The following is a 24,436-nucleotide window of genomic DNA, read 5'->3' as shown; positions in this document are numbered from 1 at the left end:
TGTATTTCGTGTGTAATCTATTGAGTTCATCATTTTTATCCTTCTAGTATCTTATCCGAAATTTGCATCTTTGTGCATTGATAAGGTTTAATGTTTGTCTTGATTTGATTCTTTTGATGGATATTTTTCGGATAAATGTGTGGGCAACATATACTAAATTTTAAAAAGCTTTATTATTAATTTAAAATCATAAAAAAGCAAGAACGAAGAGAAATTTGTCTTAATTTATAGACCCAATCTTTCCACTGTCATATTATGTAGCGTCGTCGCATTTTTCAGAATTTGCGTGGCATTCTTCAATATGTCGTTGACACTGTCCTTTTTATCGTCCTCTTTTTGAAACTGTATAAGTATTACGAGATGCGTTGTGACTGTACCAACAATCTAAAAAAATATTTTTTTATTTATCTCCAAAGTTAACAGGAAAGGAAAGTTAAAACTTATTTACCGAAGTCAAGAGAGTACGATCCAGAGTAAAAAGTCCGCACGCTGAAAACTCCAAAGGGCGATGTAGAAGCTGAAGCAAAAAAATTTCTAGTTGTTTGATTTCTTTTCTGTCGTGACTCGCGGACAACAATTGGCTTACTAAAACCGCTGTCTTCTTTCCCTGAAGATACAATTCATAAAATAGAAATTTAAAATAATAGTTGTAGTTATTAATATAAGTTCATAAAAAATTTAAAAAATTTTTTTACTTTCAAGAAATAGAGAAAAAATTATTGTGAATTTTAATCGTTTTAAATTTTTAAAATTTTATTTTATTTTTATCAGTAATTGTTGATAAAAGCGACTTGGTTCCTTTATACCAGAGTCATTAAAACTAAATCAATTTTTGTCAACACTGATAGTTTTACCTTATAATAAATTATTAATATGTATATTAATATTTGTATATATATATAAATTAGATGTTATACATGCCTGCATTGTAGTAGCATATGCGGGCTGCACTATTATGAGCAGCCTCCAAATGTGGAAGATGCACCACAGTATTTGCACCACGAGAAATAACGTTTCGAGCCTTCCATCAGTCTCCATTATCAAAAAGTACGGTGTAATGATTAAATTTATTAAGCAGGTAATTGTAATTGCGAGTACAACGACGCCGTAAGCGCTATTTATAAGCGATATCGTGTCACAAAGTGACTCGTGTACTGTCACCAATTTGGATATGCTGTCCGTAAAATTTCTACCATCTGGAAAAAGATTAGTTAAAATTATTATTAATATACAATTTTCTATATTTTTTAATATATTTAGCATTTAACTCTGACTGTCATTTATAATGTAATTTACTACGAATGTGATTAGTAATCGTGCACTTTTATCAAATTCTTTGTAAACACTTGACATAAGTGTTTACAAAGAATCATACCATTTGTAAGAGTGGAATCCATGATCTTCGATTTACGAAACATTCGAGTATTTCCCATCATTTCTTGCCGAATATACGAAATATGTCCTTGATCTTGAAGGTCACCAGCTAAGGAGTTTGTGTTACTTAAAAGCGTTAACCGTAAGATATGACAAAATAATTAATAACGATTAAAAAATGCACCTAACCCAAGATCCCTTCTGAACTGATTCGTGATCTTGCCGCTTTTGATGATATTTTCGATACTTTTGTTGATCCTGGAAAACCGCTGACCCACATTGTAAACGATCATACTATACTGGACCTCCATCATAATAATTACTATGTACATAACGTATACGGGAAAATAATTAAGCGTGTCCTTAATATCCAGCTTCTTATTTTGCTTCACTTTATAATCCCATGCGTATTCATCGAGACATGATAGAATGATGGAATAGGAGAGAGTGCACAATGTCAGTAGGATGGTGCACCATTTCAACTTCTTCGGCGAGAAAATTCCCAGCTTCTCGTCGCACTTGAGCAAATAAACCGTTGAATTCAAATGCGATAATCTCTGTAATAAAGGTAATTAGACGAGACTTACATCGATTAATATATCGATGACAGTCAGCACTTGTTGCCAGCGCAAAATTGAACTGATGATGGAAGCAGCCGTGAGACTCATCACGCCCACTATATAAGTTGTGGTGGCAACTGCCATGTTCTGAAAATTGAGCCGCTTGCTATACTCCCATCCATATCTGAGATCGCACCAGATACCCCAAATCTGGGCGCTTATCAGGCACATTAATAGAGACAAACTGCAATATGTTATTTCAATCATATTTTATTAATTTATACATATTAAAGTTAATCTAACAATCTCTAAACTCTTCTATATCTTTTTTTATATTAAAGTAGATCAAAAAGTAAGCTTTTTTGCTTATTCCCAAATAACATAATATTTATAAAATATACAAAATATTTATAATAATTATTTGAATATTTCTCAAAAGAAATATTAATCAAAGTATTTTATAACTATTTTTGTGATTTTAAATCGAATAGATTATAAAACTTATTATCACAATTTTGTGCCCAGCAAAAATTTGAAAAATATTTATAAAATATTGCTGTAATAGTATAAATATTTTTTGTGCCCAATTTCTCATTATTATGTCTTTAATTTTTATCAAAGAAATCTTTGAACTCACATCAAGATAAGTCATACTATATATCTACTATATAAAGAAAAAGTCGTTAGCTTATATTTTAATAAAATAATTACAATTAGTGCATAAATATGCATAAATAAAAGTTGTAATACCAGAGAACTTTACTTTTCGATTCATCCTAGTATCTACCATATCCCAATAAACAAAAAATTAAAATTAATATTATTACGATATTCAGTAATATGTAATGTTGTTAAGTTGTAAGTTTTAACATTTCAATCGACGTCATTAACCTTTAAATAATGAAATTAATAAAAATATGAATTAATTAAAATGAAATAATGAATATCTGAAAACATTGATACAATACTAAAAAGATACAATATTATAAAATAGTATGTGTAAAATATATATATATATATATATATATATATATATTTTGATAAAACATTTGTGTCAGGGCATTACGATAATTTAAATACAATTAATATTTCAAAATATTGATTTTATATTTTTTGTTTACTGGGCAATGTAATTACTTCTGTTTTATTTCTTCTTTAAACTTCTAATAATAAATAAAAAATTATTGGTTTATAGTCTATTTGAAATAAAAAATAAAGATCAATATTTTCCTATACATAAACGATATATACAAGGTAGTCGAGAATAAATGGTAGGCTTTCAATCGATTTTTATAAATAACTCAAAATAAATAGTGATATAAACGTTTTTAAATAAATATTAGCAATTTAGATAGTTTTATTAACTATTCAGTAAATTTCGATATGCGCTTTATTATAAAAAATTTATAAAAATCGATTGAACAAATATGTATACAATATCATTTATATAAGAAAACATTGACCTCCTATACTATCCTATATTAAAGCGTTAAACTAATTTAATGATTTTTATTAAAACGTGAAAAATACGAATTGATTTGATTATTTAGTATCACCTGTAAACGCTATCGATGATACTCAATCGGCCTTGGTATCTGCCAGACACCTGTCGGATAAATCTTATTGAAAATACACCGGACAGTTTGCTGATGTGATAGATCGGGAACATCGCTTGGTATAGATCACTGTTTATCGACTTGTTATTACTCATGTCGAGATTTGCCACGTCGTATTCGTCCACGATTGAGAGTTTGTCTACGTACATTTATTTCAAGTTATTGATTTATCGCACATACTCACGATTATAGCACATGTCTTGTCAAACATAAGTAATGCAGTCGATTTCTTTACGTGATATAATTGTCAAAATTTCTAAAATCATGTTTTATAATTCTTATAAACTCTTCTAATCGTGTAACATTTATCAGATTTTAATACTGATTTTGTTGTGTTTTTTATAAATATAATTGATTAAATATAGATAACATGCATAAACATGTAGATATATTGAGATGCCAAATGGAATATTTGGCACAACTTCACTAAATTTAATTAAGGTACTAATCTTGATCAAATACTTAAAAGTTATTGAAATCAATGAACTATTTTGTAAAGATAATTATCTTTTTAAAAAAATATTTTGGATATAATGTTTAAATCATAAGAATTTTTATATTTCTTTTTCTTTATCTATATTCTTTTTTCATAATAAATTACTTTTATTAAGTATGTTCTTGTGTTTTTAATTATAAAGGAAAAAGTGGCAGAAATCAAAATATAAAATGTATATTTATAAATATAATAATTATAAATACTTCAACATTATGTTAATTTCTAATTCCATTTAAAAATAATGTAAAATGAAGACATGTAATCTTACTGTTTGCCTTATTCGTCATTTGTTGCTTATCAAAATCATTCCGTTTCATATGTAGTTCTCTAGACATGACAGCAGTTTCGTCGATGATATCTGCAGACGCTCTCGCAAAATAATTTGCGAACTGCATTGAATGGACTCCTATCAAATTTGGCAATTAATTTACAAATCTTCGCAATATTTTTAGTATTAAAATAAAAAGTAAAGTGTGTGTACGTAAACATAGAAAAATATGGTGTACGAAAACATAGAAAAGTAAATCCAAATGCAAATTTCACTTTTTTATGTTCCACGGGACAAAGAAATAAAGTCACAAGATCGTAAAATATCGTTCTTCTGCGCAAAATAGACTTTATGAAAACCACTACAGCAATAGTATTATTATTTGCTGAAGATCTATTGTTACGAAATTTATCGACAATTCATGAGACATCAAGGCGCGAATCACGAGACGAAATGCAACTGCGTTCGTAGTTCTATCCCTTTTATACACCTGCTTCTGTTTTTTCCACTTGTCTCGTCAGATGGACGAGGAATTATTGTTTACGATCGAGTGTTCGTGAGCTTCTCCTGAAAATATATATTTATCTACCTTTTGAGTGCATACGCTCAAATCGATAAAATTTTCGCAAAAATAAATAGATACTGTATATATTAATTAAAAAATTGTTTGAATTAAACAAGAAAATAAGACAAAACATATTAGTTTGACCTTAGGTTTTATATGTCAAAGTCAAAATTGTATGAAAGTTAATGTTTTTTTTTAAATGGAACTACTTTAATTTTTTTTTATATAAATCGATTTTTCGCAAAATTCTATATTAACAGTTATAAATTATGATGGCTAAAAATTGAATTGTTTACGAGATATTTTCTACTTTAATTTGACATAAATTTACATAAACTAAGTAATATCTGGTAAAATATTTTTAATTTTTAATTTTAACTGTAATTTTAATTTCTTTGGTTATCTTACCTCAATTGTATTACAGAAAATGTATGTAACTACTCATTGCAAATTCATATATTTTTTAAAAATAATTATGTGTTTTTTTTACACAAATTGATTCCTCATATTTATCTGTGCATAAAAGTATTGAGGCAAGATAATCAAAGAATTGGTGTTGTACGAGATATTTTATTGTTTAAATAAAATTATATCAAATTAAAATATAAATCTCAAAAACTATTTATTTATTAGTCATCATACCCACATAATTTTAAACAGAATGTTACATGGAATCGATTTATATAAAAAATTAGACTAATTCCATTTAAAAAACGAGATTGACTTCTATATGATTTTGGCTCAAAGTTAATTTATTGGCACCATCGTCTCTCTCAAAGTCACAAAATATACAAAATATTTTTTAATAGAGTGCTTGATTTTCGAAAAATACAATATCATTGGTTCATTTAAAATGAAATAATGCGATTGCATTTGAAACATTTTAACATAATTTTCCACATACGCATATCTATACTATATACACTTATAAGTACATATAAGTACATATATGCATATGTATATATTGTATATTTATACACCTATGCACCTATGCACTTAACATAACATTAGTGCAAATATATATATATACTTGACAATTATAATAGTGCTACTTGATTAATATGACGAATAATAATCACACTTTCATGTCAACCACATGTCACGATCTACATTTGTAATTACAATCGATTGCGATTTCTTTCCATCTATCGTATACATTGATATACATAATCGTATACATTGATTGACATAATTTTTGTTACTGTATTTGTAATTAGTTTTTTTGCATACATTTTTTTGGTTAGAAAATATAAAATGTATTTCGTGGTTCTTTTCTATGACACATACGTGTGATAATATAACACATTAATAATTTTCGTAAAATTTCTATTTATAAAAATAATATATATTTGTAGTTTTTTTCAAGAGAAATGTTTTTTATATAAAATGTAGCAAAAAGTATTATTTTTTTGTCTCACCATTTTAAAAAAATAAAAAAAGATAGTTATCATAAAGCAGAAATATCTAATTATTAAAATAAAATACTTTTTTTATTTTATTATTAAACGCAGAAAAAATATTATAATTTTGTACTTACTGTTTTATTAATTGTTTAATAAATGTTACTTGAATTAATGTTTAATATGTGTTACTTGATGGTACACACTTATTAAAGTTTGTCCGGTATTATTCTTGCGAATATGATGCAATTTGGAAAAATATAAAATGGTTTTGTTATCCAGCGTTACACGTACCCTGGTTGATTGGAGAACTGAACATGAGAACTGAGAGAAGCTACGTTGTCGTCGACAGAGAACTACTCGTGAATAGAAAACCTTTGTGTAAACATTGTAACTTCTATCACTCTTGTATTTTCCGCAATCAATCAAGCAACGCGATAAATATCCGTAATTACAGGAGGATGTGACATACAAAAAGCTATTATTTTTTTTTTTTTCAATGTGAAATAAAATTTGACATAAATTGTTTTTATTTTTTGAAAGAAAAGTATTAAATTAGTTACTCTCTCAATATCGAAAATATAACGAAGATAGTTTTTTCGTTACAAACCAAATGCCATTACCGTCACAAATGATATATTATTTTTCAACCCTTCATTTTTTTCATATATAATACATACATATGTGTTTTTTTAACTGTATAATTATTTTATTTGTGCAATTAATTCTTTCAAAAAATTACACGAAGAAATAAATTATGTGTTTGTAAGTTTATTCACATTTATAAATACGTTTAGATTGCGATAGAGAAATATATATTAAGAACTCTGGAGATCAAATTGATCGTGAAAAATTGTTCTGTTTGTTACAGATGGTAGAAAAGGATAATAATGACTGACAATAATATATTATGTATTATATACATAATTTAATGTTTTTAACGAAATTAGGTCATTATTATTTTTTACGAGAGTTTTATTTAACAATTCAAATATCTTTATTAATCTTATTTATTTTTTGAATTGTATATTTAATTATTACTTAATTATCTATATTGTTTATTATTGTATTATTATTATATTTTTATCTGTAATATAAATTTATTTAAGCAATTGCAGATGAATGCAATTGTATGATGCTAAATATTAATATGAAATAAATAAGTAGAAAAGGTCAGGCTTCGCCGATTTGATCGCCATTTAAATATATTGTAGACAGAAATGTCCTGAGTAATTTTCCGTAAAAATTAAGTGAGAAAAGATGTTTTTTTAATGACATCCTTTTCGAAACGTTCTTTAGGGATGAAATCAATATTAATCATTTTATTGTTGTCAAATTTTTGTCGTAACATGTTTTATTGTGCTTCTACTTGCAATGTAAGCTTCCCATCTTTGTATTTAAAAATTCCTTTTTAATTATGTTTTGATTGATTAGAAGATATAGTGAAATGTTAGGTGGAGACGGTACTATAGTTAAAATAAACGAAGCGAAAATAGGAAAACGTAAATTTGAAAGAGATTAACTTATACTAAACAGTGGATTTTTGGCTGTTTGTGGAGCGTGAAATAACAAAAAATTGCTCAGTGTGTATTAGATCGTTTAGCGAGTACATTATTAAATGTAATAAAAAATTGAATTATACTAGATATAACGTTAATATCTAACTGTGGGCCGTATAAATATTTGAAAAGTAAAGGATATAAACATTTAACTTTTAATCATTCGTACAGTTTCATTGATCCTGACAGTGAAACTCACACTCAGAATTGTAAAAGCATAGAGAGATACAAGTGCTAACATTCCACGTTATGGCACTTATAAAAAATATTATGCTGATTACATTGTGGATTTTCTCTTTAAACGAAAATTAGCATTTAAAGAATAAACAGAAGTATTTTTTAATATAGCGGCTAAACATTATCCGACTTTTCCGTGATAATTTGATAAATAAAATATTTATATATACATTCATTATTTTTATTCATTTCTTCTTATTTATTGTTCACATTTATATATTAAACGCATGAGCAGGGAGAGGGCTCCGTTCTTCCTTTGCACTCTTTACCCAAGAAAAACTCTAACGTTATTTCGAAGAATAAAGCATCGTTTGAAATATATAATTCTATTATATGCTTTTTTAGGTTGGGTTAATTTTTTTGGGAAAGTAGTGCAGAAGATGGAAACCTCTTCCGCCCAAGCGTGAAAATGTTAAACAAACTTTTTTTTAGTCAAACATAATAACTTTTTTCAATACTTTTTTTTATATCTTCTAAGCTCTAATGCCGTTCCCTATTCTTACGAGGAATTACTCGGGACACTTCCTTCTACACTACAAAAAATAATGTTGAATCAACAACATCATCGTAGTTAAAATTTATTTTCTTAATTCAATAACACTTAATAATATTATTAATCATATTAATACGCCATGTGATAATTTGATTAATAATGTTATTAAATTAATAACATAAATTTTAAGTATGATGATGTTACTGATTCAACATTATTTTTTATTCCGTGTACAACATATCTAAATAGCAATCAAATCGGCGAGGTTTGATTTTTCTATATATTTACTGGAACTCATTTTTTTATTAATGATATTTTATATATTTTTACAAAAATCTAAATGTTAAAAGATATTTGCAAAATTCTTTATTATTAAATGTATTTTTTATCTTTGTTTAAAATTGAGTTCACTGCCGACCTTAATTCGTATATAAAAATTTTTTATCTGTAGCAGTATAATTTACATTATTTTCAAAATTATATGTAAATTATAATTATTCTTCTTTCATTCATAAAATTTAAGTAAAAGTTGATTTACTAATTGTAAGTTGATTCTTATATGAGGATTTCTCAAATCTTTGTCAAAAGAATTTCTAGTATTTAATAAGTAATAAGTTTATCTTTTCAATAAATTTCGTAAAAGTTTCATAGTGATATTTTAACACACTTTTATTTTTTAAATATTTTATTATTGTATTAATAAAAAATATTTATATTTTACAGAGATACTCTGGTTATTTGACTTTTCTATAATAAATAATTAATTTTTAAATCAAACTTTTAATACTACATCTATGATTTATTACAAATATGTTTACATGCTTATATGTGTGATCATAGAATCTAAATGTTAATACTATTATTTAATTCATCTTCTATACGTATATATATATATATATATATATATATTTATATAAAATAAAATAAAAGTGTGTTAAAATATCACTATGAAACTTTTACGAAATTAATAATTCATCTTCTATATGTATATATATACATATATACGTATAGAAGATGAATTAAATAATAATATTAACATTTAGATTCTATAATCACAACATATAAGCATGTAAACATACAATATTTGTAATAAATCATAGATACACTTACGTGTATTTATCACGTTGCAAATATATGTATATTATATTTTATTAGATATTTAATTTGTCCTTCCTGTAGCTTTAATCCAGTTGCTCTTATGCTCTCTACCTATAAAAATTTTAATTCTTTTATTAATCTAATTTAAAAATATTTTCTCTCTTTTCTTGCTCTTATTGTATTTTAATAACTTACCTGACAAAATGTTTCTTGTTCTTGTCTTGAACACTTGAACAACAAATTAACTACACAAATTCTATATTCTCAAAACTAAACAGAAAATAATATAGCAATGATATCATACAATAAAATAATAATATAATAATATAAAATGACAATGAAAAATTAACAGACTTCTATATATATTAGACCAATAGCATTCATTGTTCTTTATGTATAAATGTATCCTTTATGTATAATATTTTGCTTATGCATAAGGTGTCTAATTGTAAGTTATACTCTGGTCTTTGAAGAGAACAGGAGAGAGCAGTAAATAAGTCGTATTGCTTTCTCTCGCTCTTTCCAACAATTAGACCATATCTTAGGAATTTTGTAATGCGCATGTAAGAGATATTAGTATGCATATTTCGTCTTCATGTTAAAGCGGTCAAGAATATTAATATAATACATAGAAATCTGTGTATACATATAATCATCAACATCAAAGGATAGCCATTTATAATATTGCAGAATATATAGATTAAATTAATATACCCTTTGCCTTATTTTAATTTGGCAGTTATTAAAATATATGCTATTTTCATGTACAAAAATAAGTATTGATTTATAGTTACAAACAAGTCTTAATTTATATTCTTGATTGAAATTCTTATATTCTGCTCAATTATTTCAAATGGTTGTCCTGGCTTCACCTGTAATTATTGTATTGCATCACAGATGAAATCAATATAATAATGATAATTAAATAATCCTAACAACAAACTTATCAAAAAAGAGAAAAAAGGAAGAAAATAAAAAAAAGAAAAAGAAAGAAATATATTTCTGCTTTAATGGCACGTGTTTGCCTCTACTAAAACTAAATATTATCAGAACAATATATTAATTGTTAATTAATATGTATATATATATATATATATATATATATATATATATATAATAACTATCATAATTATATTTATATAATTCTACTAAAAAATTAGTTTACATCAAGAGTGTTATGTATTTCGTGTGTGCTCTATTGATTTCATCATTTTTATTTTTTTGGTACCTTATCTGAAATTTGCATCTTTATGCATTGATAAAATTTAATATTTGTCTCGATTTGATTCTTTTGATGGATGTTTCTCGAATAAATGTGTGGGCGACATGTACTAAATTTTAAAAAGCTTTATTATTATTAATTCAAAAACATAAAAAAAACAAGAACGCAGAGAAGTTTGTCTTAATTTAGACCCAATTTTCCCACTGTGATATTATGAAGCGTTGTTGCATTTTTCAGCATTTGCGTAGCATTCTTCAATATGTTGTCGACACTGTCCTTTGTATCGTCCTCTTTTTGAAACTGTATAAGTATTACGAGATACGTTGTGACTGCGCCAATAATCTAAAATATAATGTAAAAAATATTTTTTTAAGAATTTTTCATTTATCTGCAAAGTTGGTAGAAAAAAAAATAAAACTTATTTTACGGAGGTCACGAGAGTACGATCCAGAGTGAAAAGTCCGCACACTGAAAATTCCAAGGGACGGTGTAGAAGTTGAAGCGAAAAGATTTCTAGCTGTTTCGTTTCTTTTCTGTCGTGACTCGCGGAGAGCAATTGGCTTACTAAAATCGCTGTCTTCTTTCCCTGAAGATACAATTCACAAAATAAAAATATAAAATAATAGTTATTAATATAAGTTCATAAAATATCATGTTTTAATTATTTTACTTTTAAGAAATAGAGAAAAAATTATTGTGATTTTTAATCTTTCTGAGTTTTTAAAATTTTATATTATTTTTATCAGTAATTGTTGATAAAAGCGACTTGGATCTTCCAGATCTTGATCCCGATATATTATCAGAGTCATTAGAACTGAATCACTTTTTGTTAACATAGATTGTTTTACTTTATAGTAAATTATTAGTATGTACAATAATTTACTTAAATATTTTAATTAGATTATATACATACCTGCATTCTAGTGGCATATGTGGGCTGCACTATCATGAGCAGCCTCGAAACGTGGAAGATGCACCACAGTACTTCCACCACGAAAAATAATGGTTCGCGTTTTCCGTCAGTCTCCATTATCATAAAGTACGGTGTGATAATTAAATGTATTAAGCAGGTAATCGTAACTGCGAGTACAACGACGCCGTAAGCGCTATTTATAAGCGATATCGTATCACACAGTGATCCATGTACTGTCACCAATTTGGAAATGCTATCCGTAAAATTTCTGTCATCTGAAAAAAGATTAGTTAGAATTATTATAAATATTATATACAATTTTCGTTATTTTTAATATATTTAGCATTTAGCTCTCACTTTTATTTATATTGTAATTTACTACGAATGTGATTAGTAATCGCGCACTTTTATCAGATTCTTTGTAAACACGTGATAAAAGTTAAAGTCATACCATTTGCAATGGTGGAATCCATGATCTTCGATTTACGAAACATTCGAGTATTTCCCACCATTTCTTGTCGAATATATGCGATGAGTTGTCCTCGATCTTGAAGATCACCAGCTAAGACGTTTGTGTTATTTTAGAAGCGTTGACATAAAAATTTGACAAAATGATTAATAACGACTTAAAAAATGCACCTAATCCAAGATCTCTTCTGAACTGATTCGTGATCTTACTACTTTTGAGGATATTTTCGATGCTTTTGTTTACCCTGGAGAACCGTTGACCTACATTGTACACGATAATAGCACACTGAATTTCCATCATAATGATAACTATGTACATAAAGTACAAGAGAAAATAATTAAGCGGGCCCTTGTCATCGATCTTCTTATTTTGCTTCACTCTACAGTTCCACGCATAGAAATCAAGACATGAGAGAATGATGGAATAGGAGATACTGCACAATGTCAGCAGGATGGTGCACCGTTGCAGCTTTTTCGGCGAGAGAATTCCCAGCTTCTCGTCGCACTTCAGGCAAATAAACAGATGAATTCAAATGCGATAATCTCTGTGATAAAGGTAATTAGATGAGACTTACATCTACCAATATATTGATGACAGTCACCACTTGTTGCCAGCACAGAATTGAACTGATGATGGAAGCAGCCGTGAGACTCATCACGCCAAACACATCAGATGTGGTGGCAATTACCGTGTTCTTCGAATTGAGCCGGATGCTGTATTCCCATCCATATCTTATATCGCGCCAAAAACCCCAAATCTGAGCGCTTATCAGGCACACCAATAGGCACAAACTGCAATATGTTAATTCAATCATATCTTATTAATTTATACATATTAAAGTTAATCTATCAATCTCTAAACTCTCCTATATTTTTTTTATATTAAAGTAAATCAAAAAGTAAGCTTTCTTGTTTTATTCCCAGATAATACAATATTTATAAAATACACAAAATATGTATAATAATTATTTAAATATTTCTTAAAATAAATATTTATCAAAATAATTTATAACTATTTTTGTAATCCTAAATTGAACAGATTATAAAACTTATTATCAGCGTAAATATTCTAGTAAGAATTTGAAAAATATTTATAAAATAATAGTACAAATATTTTTGTGTGTCTAGTCTCTTATTATAAGATTTCTAATTTTTACTAAGAAAAAATCTTCACTCACATCAAGATGAGACACTTTACTATATAAAGAAAAGTCTTTAGCTTATATTTTAATAAAATAATTACAATTTGTGCATAAATATGCATAAATAAATGTTGTAATATCAGAGAACTTTACTTTTCGATTCACCCTAGTATCTACCATATCCCAATAAGCAAAAAGTCAAAATTAATATCATTACGATATTCGGTAATATGTAATGTTGTTTTGTAAGTTTTAACATTGCAATCGACGTCATTAAACTTTGAACAATGAAATTAATAAAAATATGAAATAATTAAAATAAAATAATAAAATTTTGAAAATATTGATACAATACCAAATAGACACAATATTATAAAATAATATGTATAAAACTATGTATATTTTTTTATAAAACATTATGTCGGGACGTTACGAAAATTTACATAAAATTAATATTTCAAAATAAGGATTAAATGTTTTTTTGCTTACTGGGAAATGTAATTACTTGTGTTTTACTTTTTGTTTAAACTTCTAACAATAAGTGAAAAATTATTTGTTTATTATCTATTTGAAATACAAAATAAAAGTTCAATATTTTTCTATATATAAATGATGTATACAAGGCATTCGAGAATAAATGGTAGGCTTTCGATCGATTTTTATAAATAACTCCAACTGAATATTAATATGAATTTTTTTAATAACTATCAACAATTTTGACAGTTTTATTCAGTAAATTTCGATATGCGCTCTATTATAAAAAATTTATAAAATTTGATTAAAACAGATATCTATACAATATTATTTATGTAAAAAGAACATTGAGCTCTTATATCTATTAAGGGGGCACCTGCAGTTTCAGGTCGGAAAAAAAGGTTTTCTTTGTAAATTTTTTCTGTCAAAACTATTGTGTCACTTATTCTAAAACTTCTACGCGGTATCAAACAACATCAAAACTATATTTCAGAATTTTTTTTTCGACAGAAAAAATTCCAAGAGAAAAGCTTTTTGCCAACCCGCAACTGCCAGTACCCCCTTAAAGCGTTAAACTAATTTAATGATGTTTATCAACACGTGAAAAATGCGAATCGATTTGATCATTTAATGTCACCTGTAAATGCTATCGATGATGCTCAATCGGCCTTGATACCTGCCGGACACCTGTCGGACGAATCTTATTGGAAATACGCCGGATAATTTGCTGATGTGATAAATCGGAAACATCGCTTGGTATAGATCACTGTTTATCGACCTGTTATTACTCGTCATGTCGAGATTTGCCACGTCGTATTCCAAGATTGAAGGTTTGTCTATGTACATTTATTCTAGGTTATTGATTTAAATCGCACATACTCACGATTATAGCACGTGTCATGTCAAACATATGTAATACAGCCGATTTCTTTACTTGATATGATTGTTAAAATTTTTAGAATCATGTTTTATCATTTCTGTAAACTCCTATAATTGTGTAGCATTTAACAAATTTTAATATTGATTTTGTTTTGTCTTTTATAAATATAATTGATTAAATATGCATATCATTCAAAAACATTTAGATATATTTAGATAACAAATAGATTATTTGGCACAACTTCACCAATTTCAATGAAGGCACTAATCTTGATCAAATACTTAAAAGTCATTGAAATTAATGGAGTAATTTGTAAAGATCATTATTTTTTGAAGAAATTTTTGTGTATAATTTTTATATCAAACATTTTTTTATGTTTCTTTTTCTTCACATTATTCTTTTTTCAAAATAAAATATTTATTTTAAGTGCATTTTAGTGTTTTTAATTATAAAGGAAGAAAAAGGGCAGAAATCAAAATATAAAATGTATGTATATAAATATCATAATTATAAATATAAAATATATATGTATATAAATATAATAATTATAAATATTTCAACATTAAGTAAATTTCAAATTTTATCCAAAAATGATATAAAATGAAGACATGTATCATCTTACTATTTGTCTTATTCTCCATTTGTTGCTTATCAAAATCATTCCGCTGCGCATGCATTTCTTTAGACATGAAAACAGTTTCATCGATGACATTTGAAGATGCTCTCGCAAAATAATTTGTGAGCTGCATTAAATAGACTCCTATCAAATGTGACAATTAATTTACAAATCTTTGCAATATTTTTAATATTATAAAAAAAGTAAAGTGTGTGTATGGTGTACAAAAAAATAGAAAAGTAAATTTTAATGCAAATTGTACCTTTTTATGTTTCACGAGACGAAGAACTAAAGTCACGAGATCGTAAACAGTTGCTGAAAATCTATTGTTACGAAATTTATCGACAATTCATGAAAAATCAAGGCGCGAATCACGGAACGAAATGCGACTGCGTTCGCAGCTCTATCCGTTTTATACACTTTCTGCTGCTTCCATTTGTCTCGTCAGATTGACGAGGATAATTATTATTGACAATCAAGTGTTTGCAAAAGATGTTTATTCTTCGAAAAACATATATTTATCTATTTCTTGAGTGCTTCGCTCAAACCCGCGACGAGATTTTCGTAAAAATACACACTAGGTTCTATAAAAAAATTTTGCGATTTTGAAATCTACTCAAATAGATCGGTGATCTCTCTCATATAATTCTTTTTATTGAAAATAAGGGAAAGAATTTTTTTCTCAGATGAAGTCTCTTGGCTGTTTTTCAAACTTGAATAAATCAATGGAGTACAATTTTCGCAGTCAAATATTATTTTCCATCATGCAACGTATCTTTACGCAAATTTTTGCTGAAAATATTAAATGAAAACTGTAACAAAGTTTGTTATAGTTGTTTTTTTAATGCGATTTTTTAACACATTACTTTTAGGTATATATGCAATTGCGAAATTATTTTGATATGAAGTACTTATTTATGTATATAAAAAATATCTTCGTCTAAAATTAACTCAAAGAAAAAGTAATAAACTTTAATTTTCCTAACTGTTTCCATCATTTTTCCTTGCTGTAAAATATACAAAAATATAATTACATGTATGCATACAGTGTTTTATTTTAATTGATACAGTCGAACGTCTGATTATGAAAGGGTATTAGAAAAAAATATATTTTGGACAAAAATTGTTTGACTTGAAAAGAAAAATAGGACAAAATATATTAGTTTGATTTTAGATGAATGTGTCAAAGTATGGAAGTTAATCTTGTTTTTTTAAATGGAACTATGTTTAATTTTTTATATAAATTGATTCTTCATATTATTCTATGTAAAAAGTTATAAGGGTATGATGGCCAAAAATTGAATAGTTTATGAGATAGTGTCTAGTTTAATTTGACGTAAATTTACATAAACTATGAAATAGCTCGTAAAATATTTTCAATTTTTAATTTCAATTATAATTTTAATTCATAATTTCAATTTCTTTAATTATTTTACCTCAATTGTTTTACAGAAAAAATATGTAACTGCTCGTTGCAATTTCATATTTTTGCTTAAAAATAATTATGTATTTTCTTTACACCAATTGATTTCTTTTATTATTCTGTCCACAAAAGTATTGAGGCAAGATAATCGAAAAATTGATGTTTTACAAGATATTTCATTGTTTAAATAAATAAAATATAAATCTTATAAACTATTTATTTATTAGCCATCATAACCATATAACTTTAAACACAAAACGATACAAGAAATCGATTTATAACAAATTTAGAGTAATTCCATTTAAAAAACGAGGCTTTTCAATAGAGGCTTTGATTTTCGAGAAATATTATCACATCATTTATGAAATAATGCGGTTGTATTTGAAATGTTTTACACATAATTTTACACATACACATACCTATATTACATACACTTATATACATATATACTTATACACCTACGCACCTATGCACTTAACATAACATTGGTGCAAATGTATATATACTTGACAATCATAATAATAGTGCTACTTGATCGATATGACGAGTAATATTAGACTTTCGTGTCAACCACGTGTCACGGTCTACATTTGAAATTACAATTGACTGCGATTTTTTTCCATTTATCCTATACATTGATATACATAATCTTTGTTACTGTATTTTTAATTAGTTTTTTTGCATATTTTTCTTTAATCAGAAAATGTAAAATTTTATTTCGTAATTTCTTTCCATGGCATATATATGTGATAATATAACACATTAAAAATTTTCATAAAATTGTTATTTATAAAAATTATACATATTTGTAATTTTCTTTCAAGAGAAATTTTTTTTATATAAAATGTAGCAAAAAGGGTTATTTTTGTTTTTTGTCTCATCATTTCAAAAAAATAAATAAAAAGACAATGCTTATCATAAAGCAGAAATATGCAATTATTAAAATGAAGCTTATTATTAAAATGAAGTATTCCATTTATTTCATTATCTAACGCAGAAAAAGTATTATAAGATTGTACTTGACAGTACACACTTATTAAAGTTCGTCCGATATTATTCCTACAAATATGAAACGATTGTGAAAAATATGAAATGATTTTATTATTCAGCGTTGGACGTACCCTATTTGATTGGAGAACTGAAGGCGTAGAACTGAAAGAAGCTACGTCGTCGTCGTTATCGTCGCAAGAGAACTATACTCGCGAAAAGAAAACCTTTGTATAAACATTGTAACTTCCATCACACTTGTATTTTCCGCAATCAATCAAACCCCGCGATAAATGTCCGTAATTACAGGAGGATGTGACATACGAAAGGCTATAACTTTTTTTTCAAAGTGAAATAAAGTCCGACATAAATCGTGAATTTTTCAAAAAATAACTTTAAAAGTGTTAAATTAGTTGCTCTCTCATTATCAGAAATATAATAAAGGTAGTTTTTTCACAAACCAAATGCCATTACCGTCCAAATGACGTTTTATTTTTCAACCCTGCATTTCTCTTATATATATATATATATATATATATATATATATATATATATGTTTTTTTAACTGTATAATGATTTTATTTGTGCAATTAATTCTTTCAAAAAATTACACGAAGAAATAAATTATGTGTTTGTAAGTTTATAATTTACATATATAAATATACATTTAGATTACGATAAAGAAATATACATTAAAAATTCTGGAGATTAAATTGATCGTGGAAAATTATTCTGTTTGTTACAAATGGTGGAAAAGAATGAATAATGAACGACAATAATATATTACGTGACACATATATAATTTAATGTTTTTAACGAAATTAGATCATTATCATTCTTTACGAGAGTCTTATTTAACAATTCATATATCTTTATTAATATTATTTATTTTTTAAATTATTTATTTAATTATTACTTATAATATTATCTATATTGTTCATTATTATATTATTATTATATTTTTACCTGTAATCTAAATTTATCTAAGCAATAGCATGTGAATGCAATTATATTATGATGCAGTTGAATAATATATGCATTAATTTTATTTTTACAGTTAATTACAAAATATGAGGTTAATATGTAGAAAAGGTCATGCTTGGCCGATTTGATCACCATTTAAATATATTGTAGGAAATATCCTGAGGAATAACTTTCCGCAAAAATTAAATGAGAAACAACGTTTTTTTAATGATGTCTTTTTCGACACGTTCTTTAGGGATGAATTCAATTATTAATCATTATATTGTTGTCAAATTTTTATCATAAGGTGTTTTATTGTGTTTCTACTTGCAATGTAAATTTTTCGTTTTTGTACTTAAAAATTCTTTTTCAGATTTAATGTAAGCTCTTAAAAAATACAAAAATTAACTTAAAAAATTGGCGAGTAAGAGTAAAACGCTGTAAATAGTGCGCAAGTATCTATTTTACGTATCGAATTAATCTATTAAAATAACATGTACGTTTTGGTCAACTTTATGATCTTCTTCAGCGTAATACAAATCAAATGAGAAAATTAAAAGATTTCTAAACAGTATAATTATACATAACGTGTCCATAAGTAAAGATACAAAGATTCGTATAAATATTTTCAAAAATTGTGAAAAATGTTTATGTAGTCGTTAGGTTGAAAATAGACAAGAAATTAAATTAGATAAAATTGATAAGTTGATGTGTTCTTCCTTTGGTTGGTAGGGCAAGAAGTGACACAAATGTTGATTTGTTAAATGAAAAATAAAAGGTTGGAAATCTGTATTAAAAAAGCAAAAATCAACTCACAATTTCATTAATTATTAAAAAATTTTAAAAGAAGTACTGCGTTATAGTGTCACTTATACATATATTGATCCGTAAATGTTTTACAAATAGTTTCTTGAATATTAAGATGTTTAAAGATAAACTGATTTTATGATAATGGAAAAAGGTAACTGTTATATCATTGAAAATGGAGAAGAATAACAAAGCATGTGACTTTGGCACTTTGTCTATAATGTTTATGTATGTACAGTTTAGGCATTCTGTTTCTCTTTGCAAGTTTATACTGTTTATTTGTCTTTTGATGAATATCATTTCAGAAGTCAATCTTTTATTATAAAAATTCTCTCTGTCTAAAATTTTAACTCCTTCGCAGTCAAAATCGTGATTATATTTTAATCTATGATTGGTAATGACCAAATTATTTTTATTTAATATGTTCGATTTATGTTCCGAAATTCTTGTTTTTAGTTTCCTGCTAGTTTGCCCCACGTATGAAGCTGTGCAATTTTTACAGTTAATTTTGTAGATTAAATCGATTGTAAAGATGAAGGCACAAGATCTTTAATGTACTTTAATGATAATATTTAATTTATTAATGCCGTAGTAAGACAATGTGACGTCAACATTCCTGACGACATTTTTGAATTGTTCAACAATTCTAGGAATGTATGATATTGTGAAATACGAGGTGCTGTTATTATCATCGATTTTTTTTCAATTTTCTAAATAGAATTTGGTTGTAACTATAGCTTTAAATCTGTTAATGATAGTTTTGAAAATGTATTCTCACGGGTAGTTGTTATCCAAGAGAATATTTATAGCTAAGGTACTATTTTTATTGTGAAAAGAAGGATGGAATAGGAAAAAAATTCGGTCAATGAGACCAATGATTGTTCCTCTCTTCAGGCAAATCTGGATGTTGTGAAAAAAGATTCAAGTATCTGCCTGAAAATATTGACTTATGGTATCAGTCAAAAAATATATGGTTTTCCTTCATTATCAGAGTCCCATCTAAAAAATTGATTCGATTGTTGTTATATCAGTATACTGACTTCCACCGTAAACTGTAGCCTTTGATGGATAGAATTAAAGCAACACAACGTAAAGTAAATCATTGAGAGAGGAACAGCCATTATGATATCATCAACATATCTATAGTAAAAACTTGGAGTAAAATTTAGGATTTGTAAAGCATTTTCTTCTGTCTTGCATAACCAAGATCCCTGCAATAAGTGAGGACAAAGTAAACCCATAAGTGTACCATATGTTTGTTTATACATAATATTGTTAGAAATGAAAATGAATGATTTATTTTTTATTTGAGATTAATGAAAAAATATTTTTTTGTATCTTTCGGTAATAAATATTCAGAAAAAAATCGATATAAGATCATTTTAAATATTTACAGAAAACAAAAATAAAAACGGAAAATGATATTTTTCTCGATAATTTAGGAAATAATAAAGTTAAGGAGCTGAAATTTTGAGAAAAAATTTTTTCTACAATGAGGAAATGGCAGGCCAAGAATTACTTGCAAACTCGTCAGGGGCACTTTTTGTATGCTTATCTGGCTATACTCTTTAGAGAGAAAAAAAAGAAAGTAAAAAGGAAAAAGGACAATTATATTTCTGCATTAATAACACATGTTCGTACGTACTAAATCTAAATCTAAATATTATCAGAACAATATATTAATTGTTAATTATTATGTAATTACTATTGTAATAATATTTATATAATTGCATTAAAAAATTAGTTTATATCAAGTGTGGTATGTATTTGGTGTGTGCTCTATTGAGTTCATTATTTTTATATTTCTGATATCTTATTTGAAATTTACATCTTTGTGCATTGATAAGTTTTATTGATTTGATTCATTTAATGAATATTTCTCGAATAAATGTGTAAGCGACATGTACTAAATTTTAAAAAGCTTTATTATTAATTCGAAAATATAAAACAACAAGAACAAAAAGAAATTTGGCTTAATTTATGAGCCCAATCTTCCCACTGTGATATTATGAAATGTCGCATTTTTCAGCATTTGCGTGGCATTCTTCAATATCTTGTCGACATTGCCCTTTGCATCGTCCTCTTTTTGAAATTGTATAAGTATTACGAGATACGTTGTAACCGTACTAACAATCTAAAAAAATATTTTTTTCATAATTTTTTTTTTTTATCTTCCAAGTTGGCAGAAAAGGAAAGTTAAAACTTATTTACCGAGGTCAAGAGAGTACGATCCAGAGTGAAAAGTCCGCACGCTGTAAATTCCAAAGGACGGTGTATAAGCTGAAGCAAAAAGATTTCTAGTTCTTTCATTCCTTTCCTGTCGTGGCTCGCGAACAACAATTGGCTTACTAAAACCGCTGTCTTCTTTGCCTGCAAATACAATTTATAAGATGGAAATATAAAATAATAGTTATTAATATATGGTCATAAAAAATTATGCTTTAATTCTTTTACTTTCAAGAAATAGAAAAAAATTAATGTGAATTTTAATCTTTTAATCGTTTTACTTTATAGTAAATTATTAGTATGTATATTAATTTATTTATATATCTAAATTAGATCTTATACATACCTGCATTGTAGTAGCATATGCGGGCTGCACTATTATGAGCAGCCTCCAAATGTGGAAGATGCACCACAGTATTTGATCCACGAGAAATAACGTTTCGAGCCTTTCATTAGTCTCCATGATCAAAAAGTACGGTGTGATGATTAAATTCATTAAGCAGGTAATTGTATTTACAAGTACAACGACGCCGTAAGCGCTATTTATAAGCGATATCGTGTCACACAATGACCCGTGTACTGTCACCAGTTGAAAAATGGTATCCCTAAAATTTCTGTCATCTGGAAAAAGATTAGTTAAAATTATTATCAATGTTATATACAATTTTTGTTATTTTCTAATATATTTAGCATTTAACTCTCACTGTCATTTATAATGTAATTTACTACGAATGTGATTAGTAATCGTGCACTTTTATCAGATTCTTTTTAAGCACGTGACAAAAGTTAAAGTTATACCATTTGCAATGGTGGAATCCATGATCTTCGATTTACGAAACACTCGAGTATTTCCCACCATTTCTTGCCGAATATACGCAATGAATTGTCCTCGATCTTGAAGATCACCAGCTAAGAAGTTTGTGTTACTTTAGAAGCGTTAAAAATTTGACAAAATAATTAATAGCAATTAAAGAAAGGCACCTAATCCAAGATCTTTTCTAAACTGATTCGTAATTTTGCCACTTTTGAGGATATTTTCAATGCTTTTGTTTATCCTGGAGAACCGCTGACCTACATTATACACCATGATAGCACACTGGACCTCCATCATAATGATAACTATGTACATAAAGTACAAGGGAAAATAATTAAGCGTGACTGTGTAATCCAATTTCTTATTTTGCTTTATTTTATTGTTCCATGCGAAGACATCGAGACATGAGAGAATGATGGATAAGGAGAGACTGCACAATGTCAGCAAGATGGTGCACCGTTGCAACTTCTTCGGCGAGAGAATTCCCAGCTTTTCGTCGCACTGAAGTAAATAAACCAATGAATTCGAATGCGATAATCTTTGTGATAAAGGTAATTAGACGAGACTTACATTGACCAATATATCGATGACAGTCAGCGCTTGTTGCCAGTACAGAATTGAACTTATGATGGAAGCAGCTGTGAGACTCATTACGCTCAACATATAAGTTGTGATTGAAATTGCCATGCTCTGCGAATTGAGCGCTTTGCTATACTCCCATCCATGTCTCATATCGCGCCAGAAACCCAAAATCTGAGCGCTTATCAGGCACACCAATAGGCACAAACTGCGATATATGTTATTTCAATTATATTTTATTAATTTATACATATTAAAGTGTTAATCTAACAATCTCTAAACTCTTCTATATTTTTTTTAAATTAAAGTGTAAATCATGAAAAAGTAAACTTTCTTGCTTTATTCCCAGATAACACAATATTTGTAAAATATACAAAATATTTATAATTATTTGAATCATTTTCAAAATAAATATTTATCAAAATATTTTATAACTATTTTTATAATCTTAGATTGAACAGATTACAAAAGTCATCAGCATAAATATCCCAGTAAAAATTCGAAAAATATTTATAAAATAATAGTATAAAAGTATAGTATAATAGTATAAATAAATATAGTATAATAGTATAAAATAATAGTACAAATATTTTTTGTGTCCAGTCTGTTATTATAGTGTCTCTAATTTTTACTAAGAAAGAATTTTCAAATTTACATCAAAATGAGACAATCCGCTATAAGCTAACAATCTAATAGGTATAAGCTTTTCTATAAAACTTTATGTCAGGACATTACGAAAATTTACATAAAATTAACATTTCAAAATATTGATTTAGTGTGTTTTGTTTACTGCTGGGCAATGTAATTGCCAATTATTTCTCTTTTAAACTTTTAGCAATAAATAAAAAATCACTCGTTTATTGTCTATTTGAGATACAAAATAAGAGTTCAATATTTTCCTATACATATATAAACGATATACACAAGGTATTCGAGAATAAATGGTAGACTTTCGATCAATTTTTATAAATAACTCAAATTGAATATTGATATGACCTTTCTTAATAATTATCAGTAACTTAGATAGTTTTATTATTTATTCACTAAATTTCAATATGCATTCTAATATAAAAAATTTATAAAAATCAATTGAAACAGATATCTATACAATACCGTTTGTATAAGAAAACATTAAGCTCCTATAAACCTATTATAGCGTTAAACTAATTTAATAATCTTTATCAACATGTGAAAAATGCAAATCGATTTGATTATTTAGTGTCACCTGTAAATGCTATCGATAATGCTCAATCGGC

At 26.8% G+C, this 24,436-nt stretch overlaps 3 protein-coding genes across 3 annotated transcripts; all 3 read right to left on the bottom strand.

The window, feature by feature from the left end:
- Positions 1-28: 28 nt before the first annotated feature.
- Positions 29-3,614, bottom strand: LOC140663861 (gustatory receptor for sugar taste 43a-like). Its single transcript, XM_072888378.1, has 7 exons — positions 3,491-3,614; positions 1,962-2,178; positions 1,559-1,892; positions 1,376-1,483; positions 922-1,196; positions 449-607; positions 29-384 (listed from the first exon to the last, which is right to left on the bottom strand). Exons 1-7 carry the CDS (start codon positions 3,601-3,603, stop codon positions 226-228), a joined length of 1,365 nt encoding a protein of 454 aa, XP_072744479.1. The 5' UTR covers positions 3,604-3,614; the 3' UTR covers positions 29-225.
- Positions 3,615-11,112: 7,498 nt separating this feature from the next.
- LOC140664272 (gustatory receptor for sugar taste 43a-like) lies at positions 11,113-15,440 on the bottom strand. The gene is made up of 7 exons (XM_072889271.1): positions 15,388-15,440; positions 14,523-14,721; positions 12,845-13,061; positions 12,441-12,774; positions 12,253-12,363; positions 11,802-12,076; positions 11,113-11,474 (listed from the first exon to the last, which is right to left on the bottom strand). Exons 1-7 carry the CDS (start codon positions 15,404-15,406, stop codon positions 11,307-11,309), a joined length of 1,323 nt encoding a protein of 440 aa, XP_072745372.1. The 5' UTR covers positions 15,407-15,440; the 3' UTR covers positions 11,113-11,306.
- Positions 15,441-21,495: 6,055 nt separating this feature from the next.
- Positions 21,496-24,436, bottom strand: LOC140664273 (gustatory receptor for sugar taste 43a-like). The gene is made up of 7 exons (XM_072889272.1): positions 24,406-24,436; positions 23,172-23,388; positions 22,769-23,102; positions 22,586-22,696; positions 22,134-22,408; positions 21,773-21,931; positions 21,496-21,695 (listed from the first exon to the last, which is right to left on the bottom strand). The coding sequence occupies exons 2-7, from the start codon at positions 23,331-23,333 to the stop codon at positions 21,540-21,542; spliced, it is 1,197 nt and encodes a 398-aa protein (XP_072745373.1). The 5' UTR covers positions 23,334-23,388; positions 24,406-24,436; the 3' UTR covers positions 21,496-21,539.

The sequence above is a fragment of the Anoplolepis gracilipes genome, chromosome 3, assembly GCF_047496725.1.
Source record: "Anoplolepis gracilipes chromosome 3, ASM4749672v1, whole genome shotgun sequence".
Lineage (NCBI taxonomy): Eukaryota > Metazoa > Arthropoda > Insecta > Hymenoptera > Formicidae > Anoplolepis > Anoplolepis gracilipes.
This window is presented reverse-complemented; position numbering and strand designations above follow the sequence as displayed.

Coding starts and splice junctions, on each gene's coding strand:
- LOC140664273 (XM_072889272.1), bottom strand. CDS start 23,333: ATGAGACATGGATGGGAGTATAGCAAAGCGCTCAATTCGCAGAGCATG. Junction 21,932..22,133: donor CATATGCTACTACAATGCAG/GTATGTATAAGA, acceptor TTGTATTTGCAG/GCAAAGAAGACAGCGGTTTT. Junction 21,696..21,772: donor ATCGTACTCTCTTGACCTCG/GTAAATAAGTTT, acceptor ATATTTTTTTAG/ATTGTTAGTACGGTTACAAC.
- LOC140663861 (XM_072888378.1), bottom strand. CDS start 3,603: ATGTTCCCGATCTATCACATCAGCAAACTGTCCGGTGTATTTTCAATA. Junction 1,484..1,558: donor CAGAAGGGATCTTGGGTTAG/GTGCATTTTTTA, acceptor CAAACTCCTTAG/CTGGTGACCTTCAAGATCAA. Junction 608..921: donor CATATGCTACTACAATGCAG/GCATGTATAACA, acceptor TTGTATCTTCAG/GGAAAGAAGACAGCGGTTTT.
- LOC140664272 (XM_072889271.1), bottom strand. Junction 12,364..12,440: donor CAGAAGAGATCTTGGATTAG/GTGCATTTTTTA, acceptor CAAACGTCTTAG/CTGGTGATCTTCAAGATCGA. Junction 12,077..12,252: donor GGATTCCACCATTGCAAATG/GTATGACTTTAA, acceptor ATCTTTTTTCAG/ATGACAGAAATTTTACGGAT.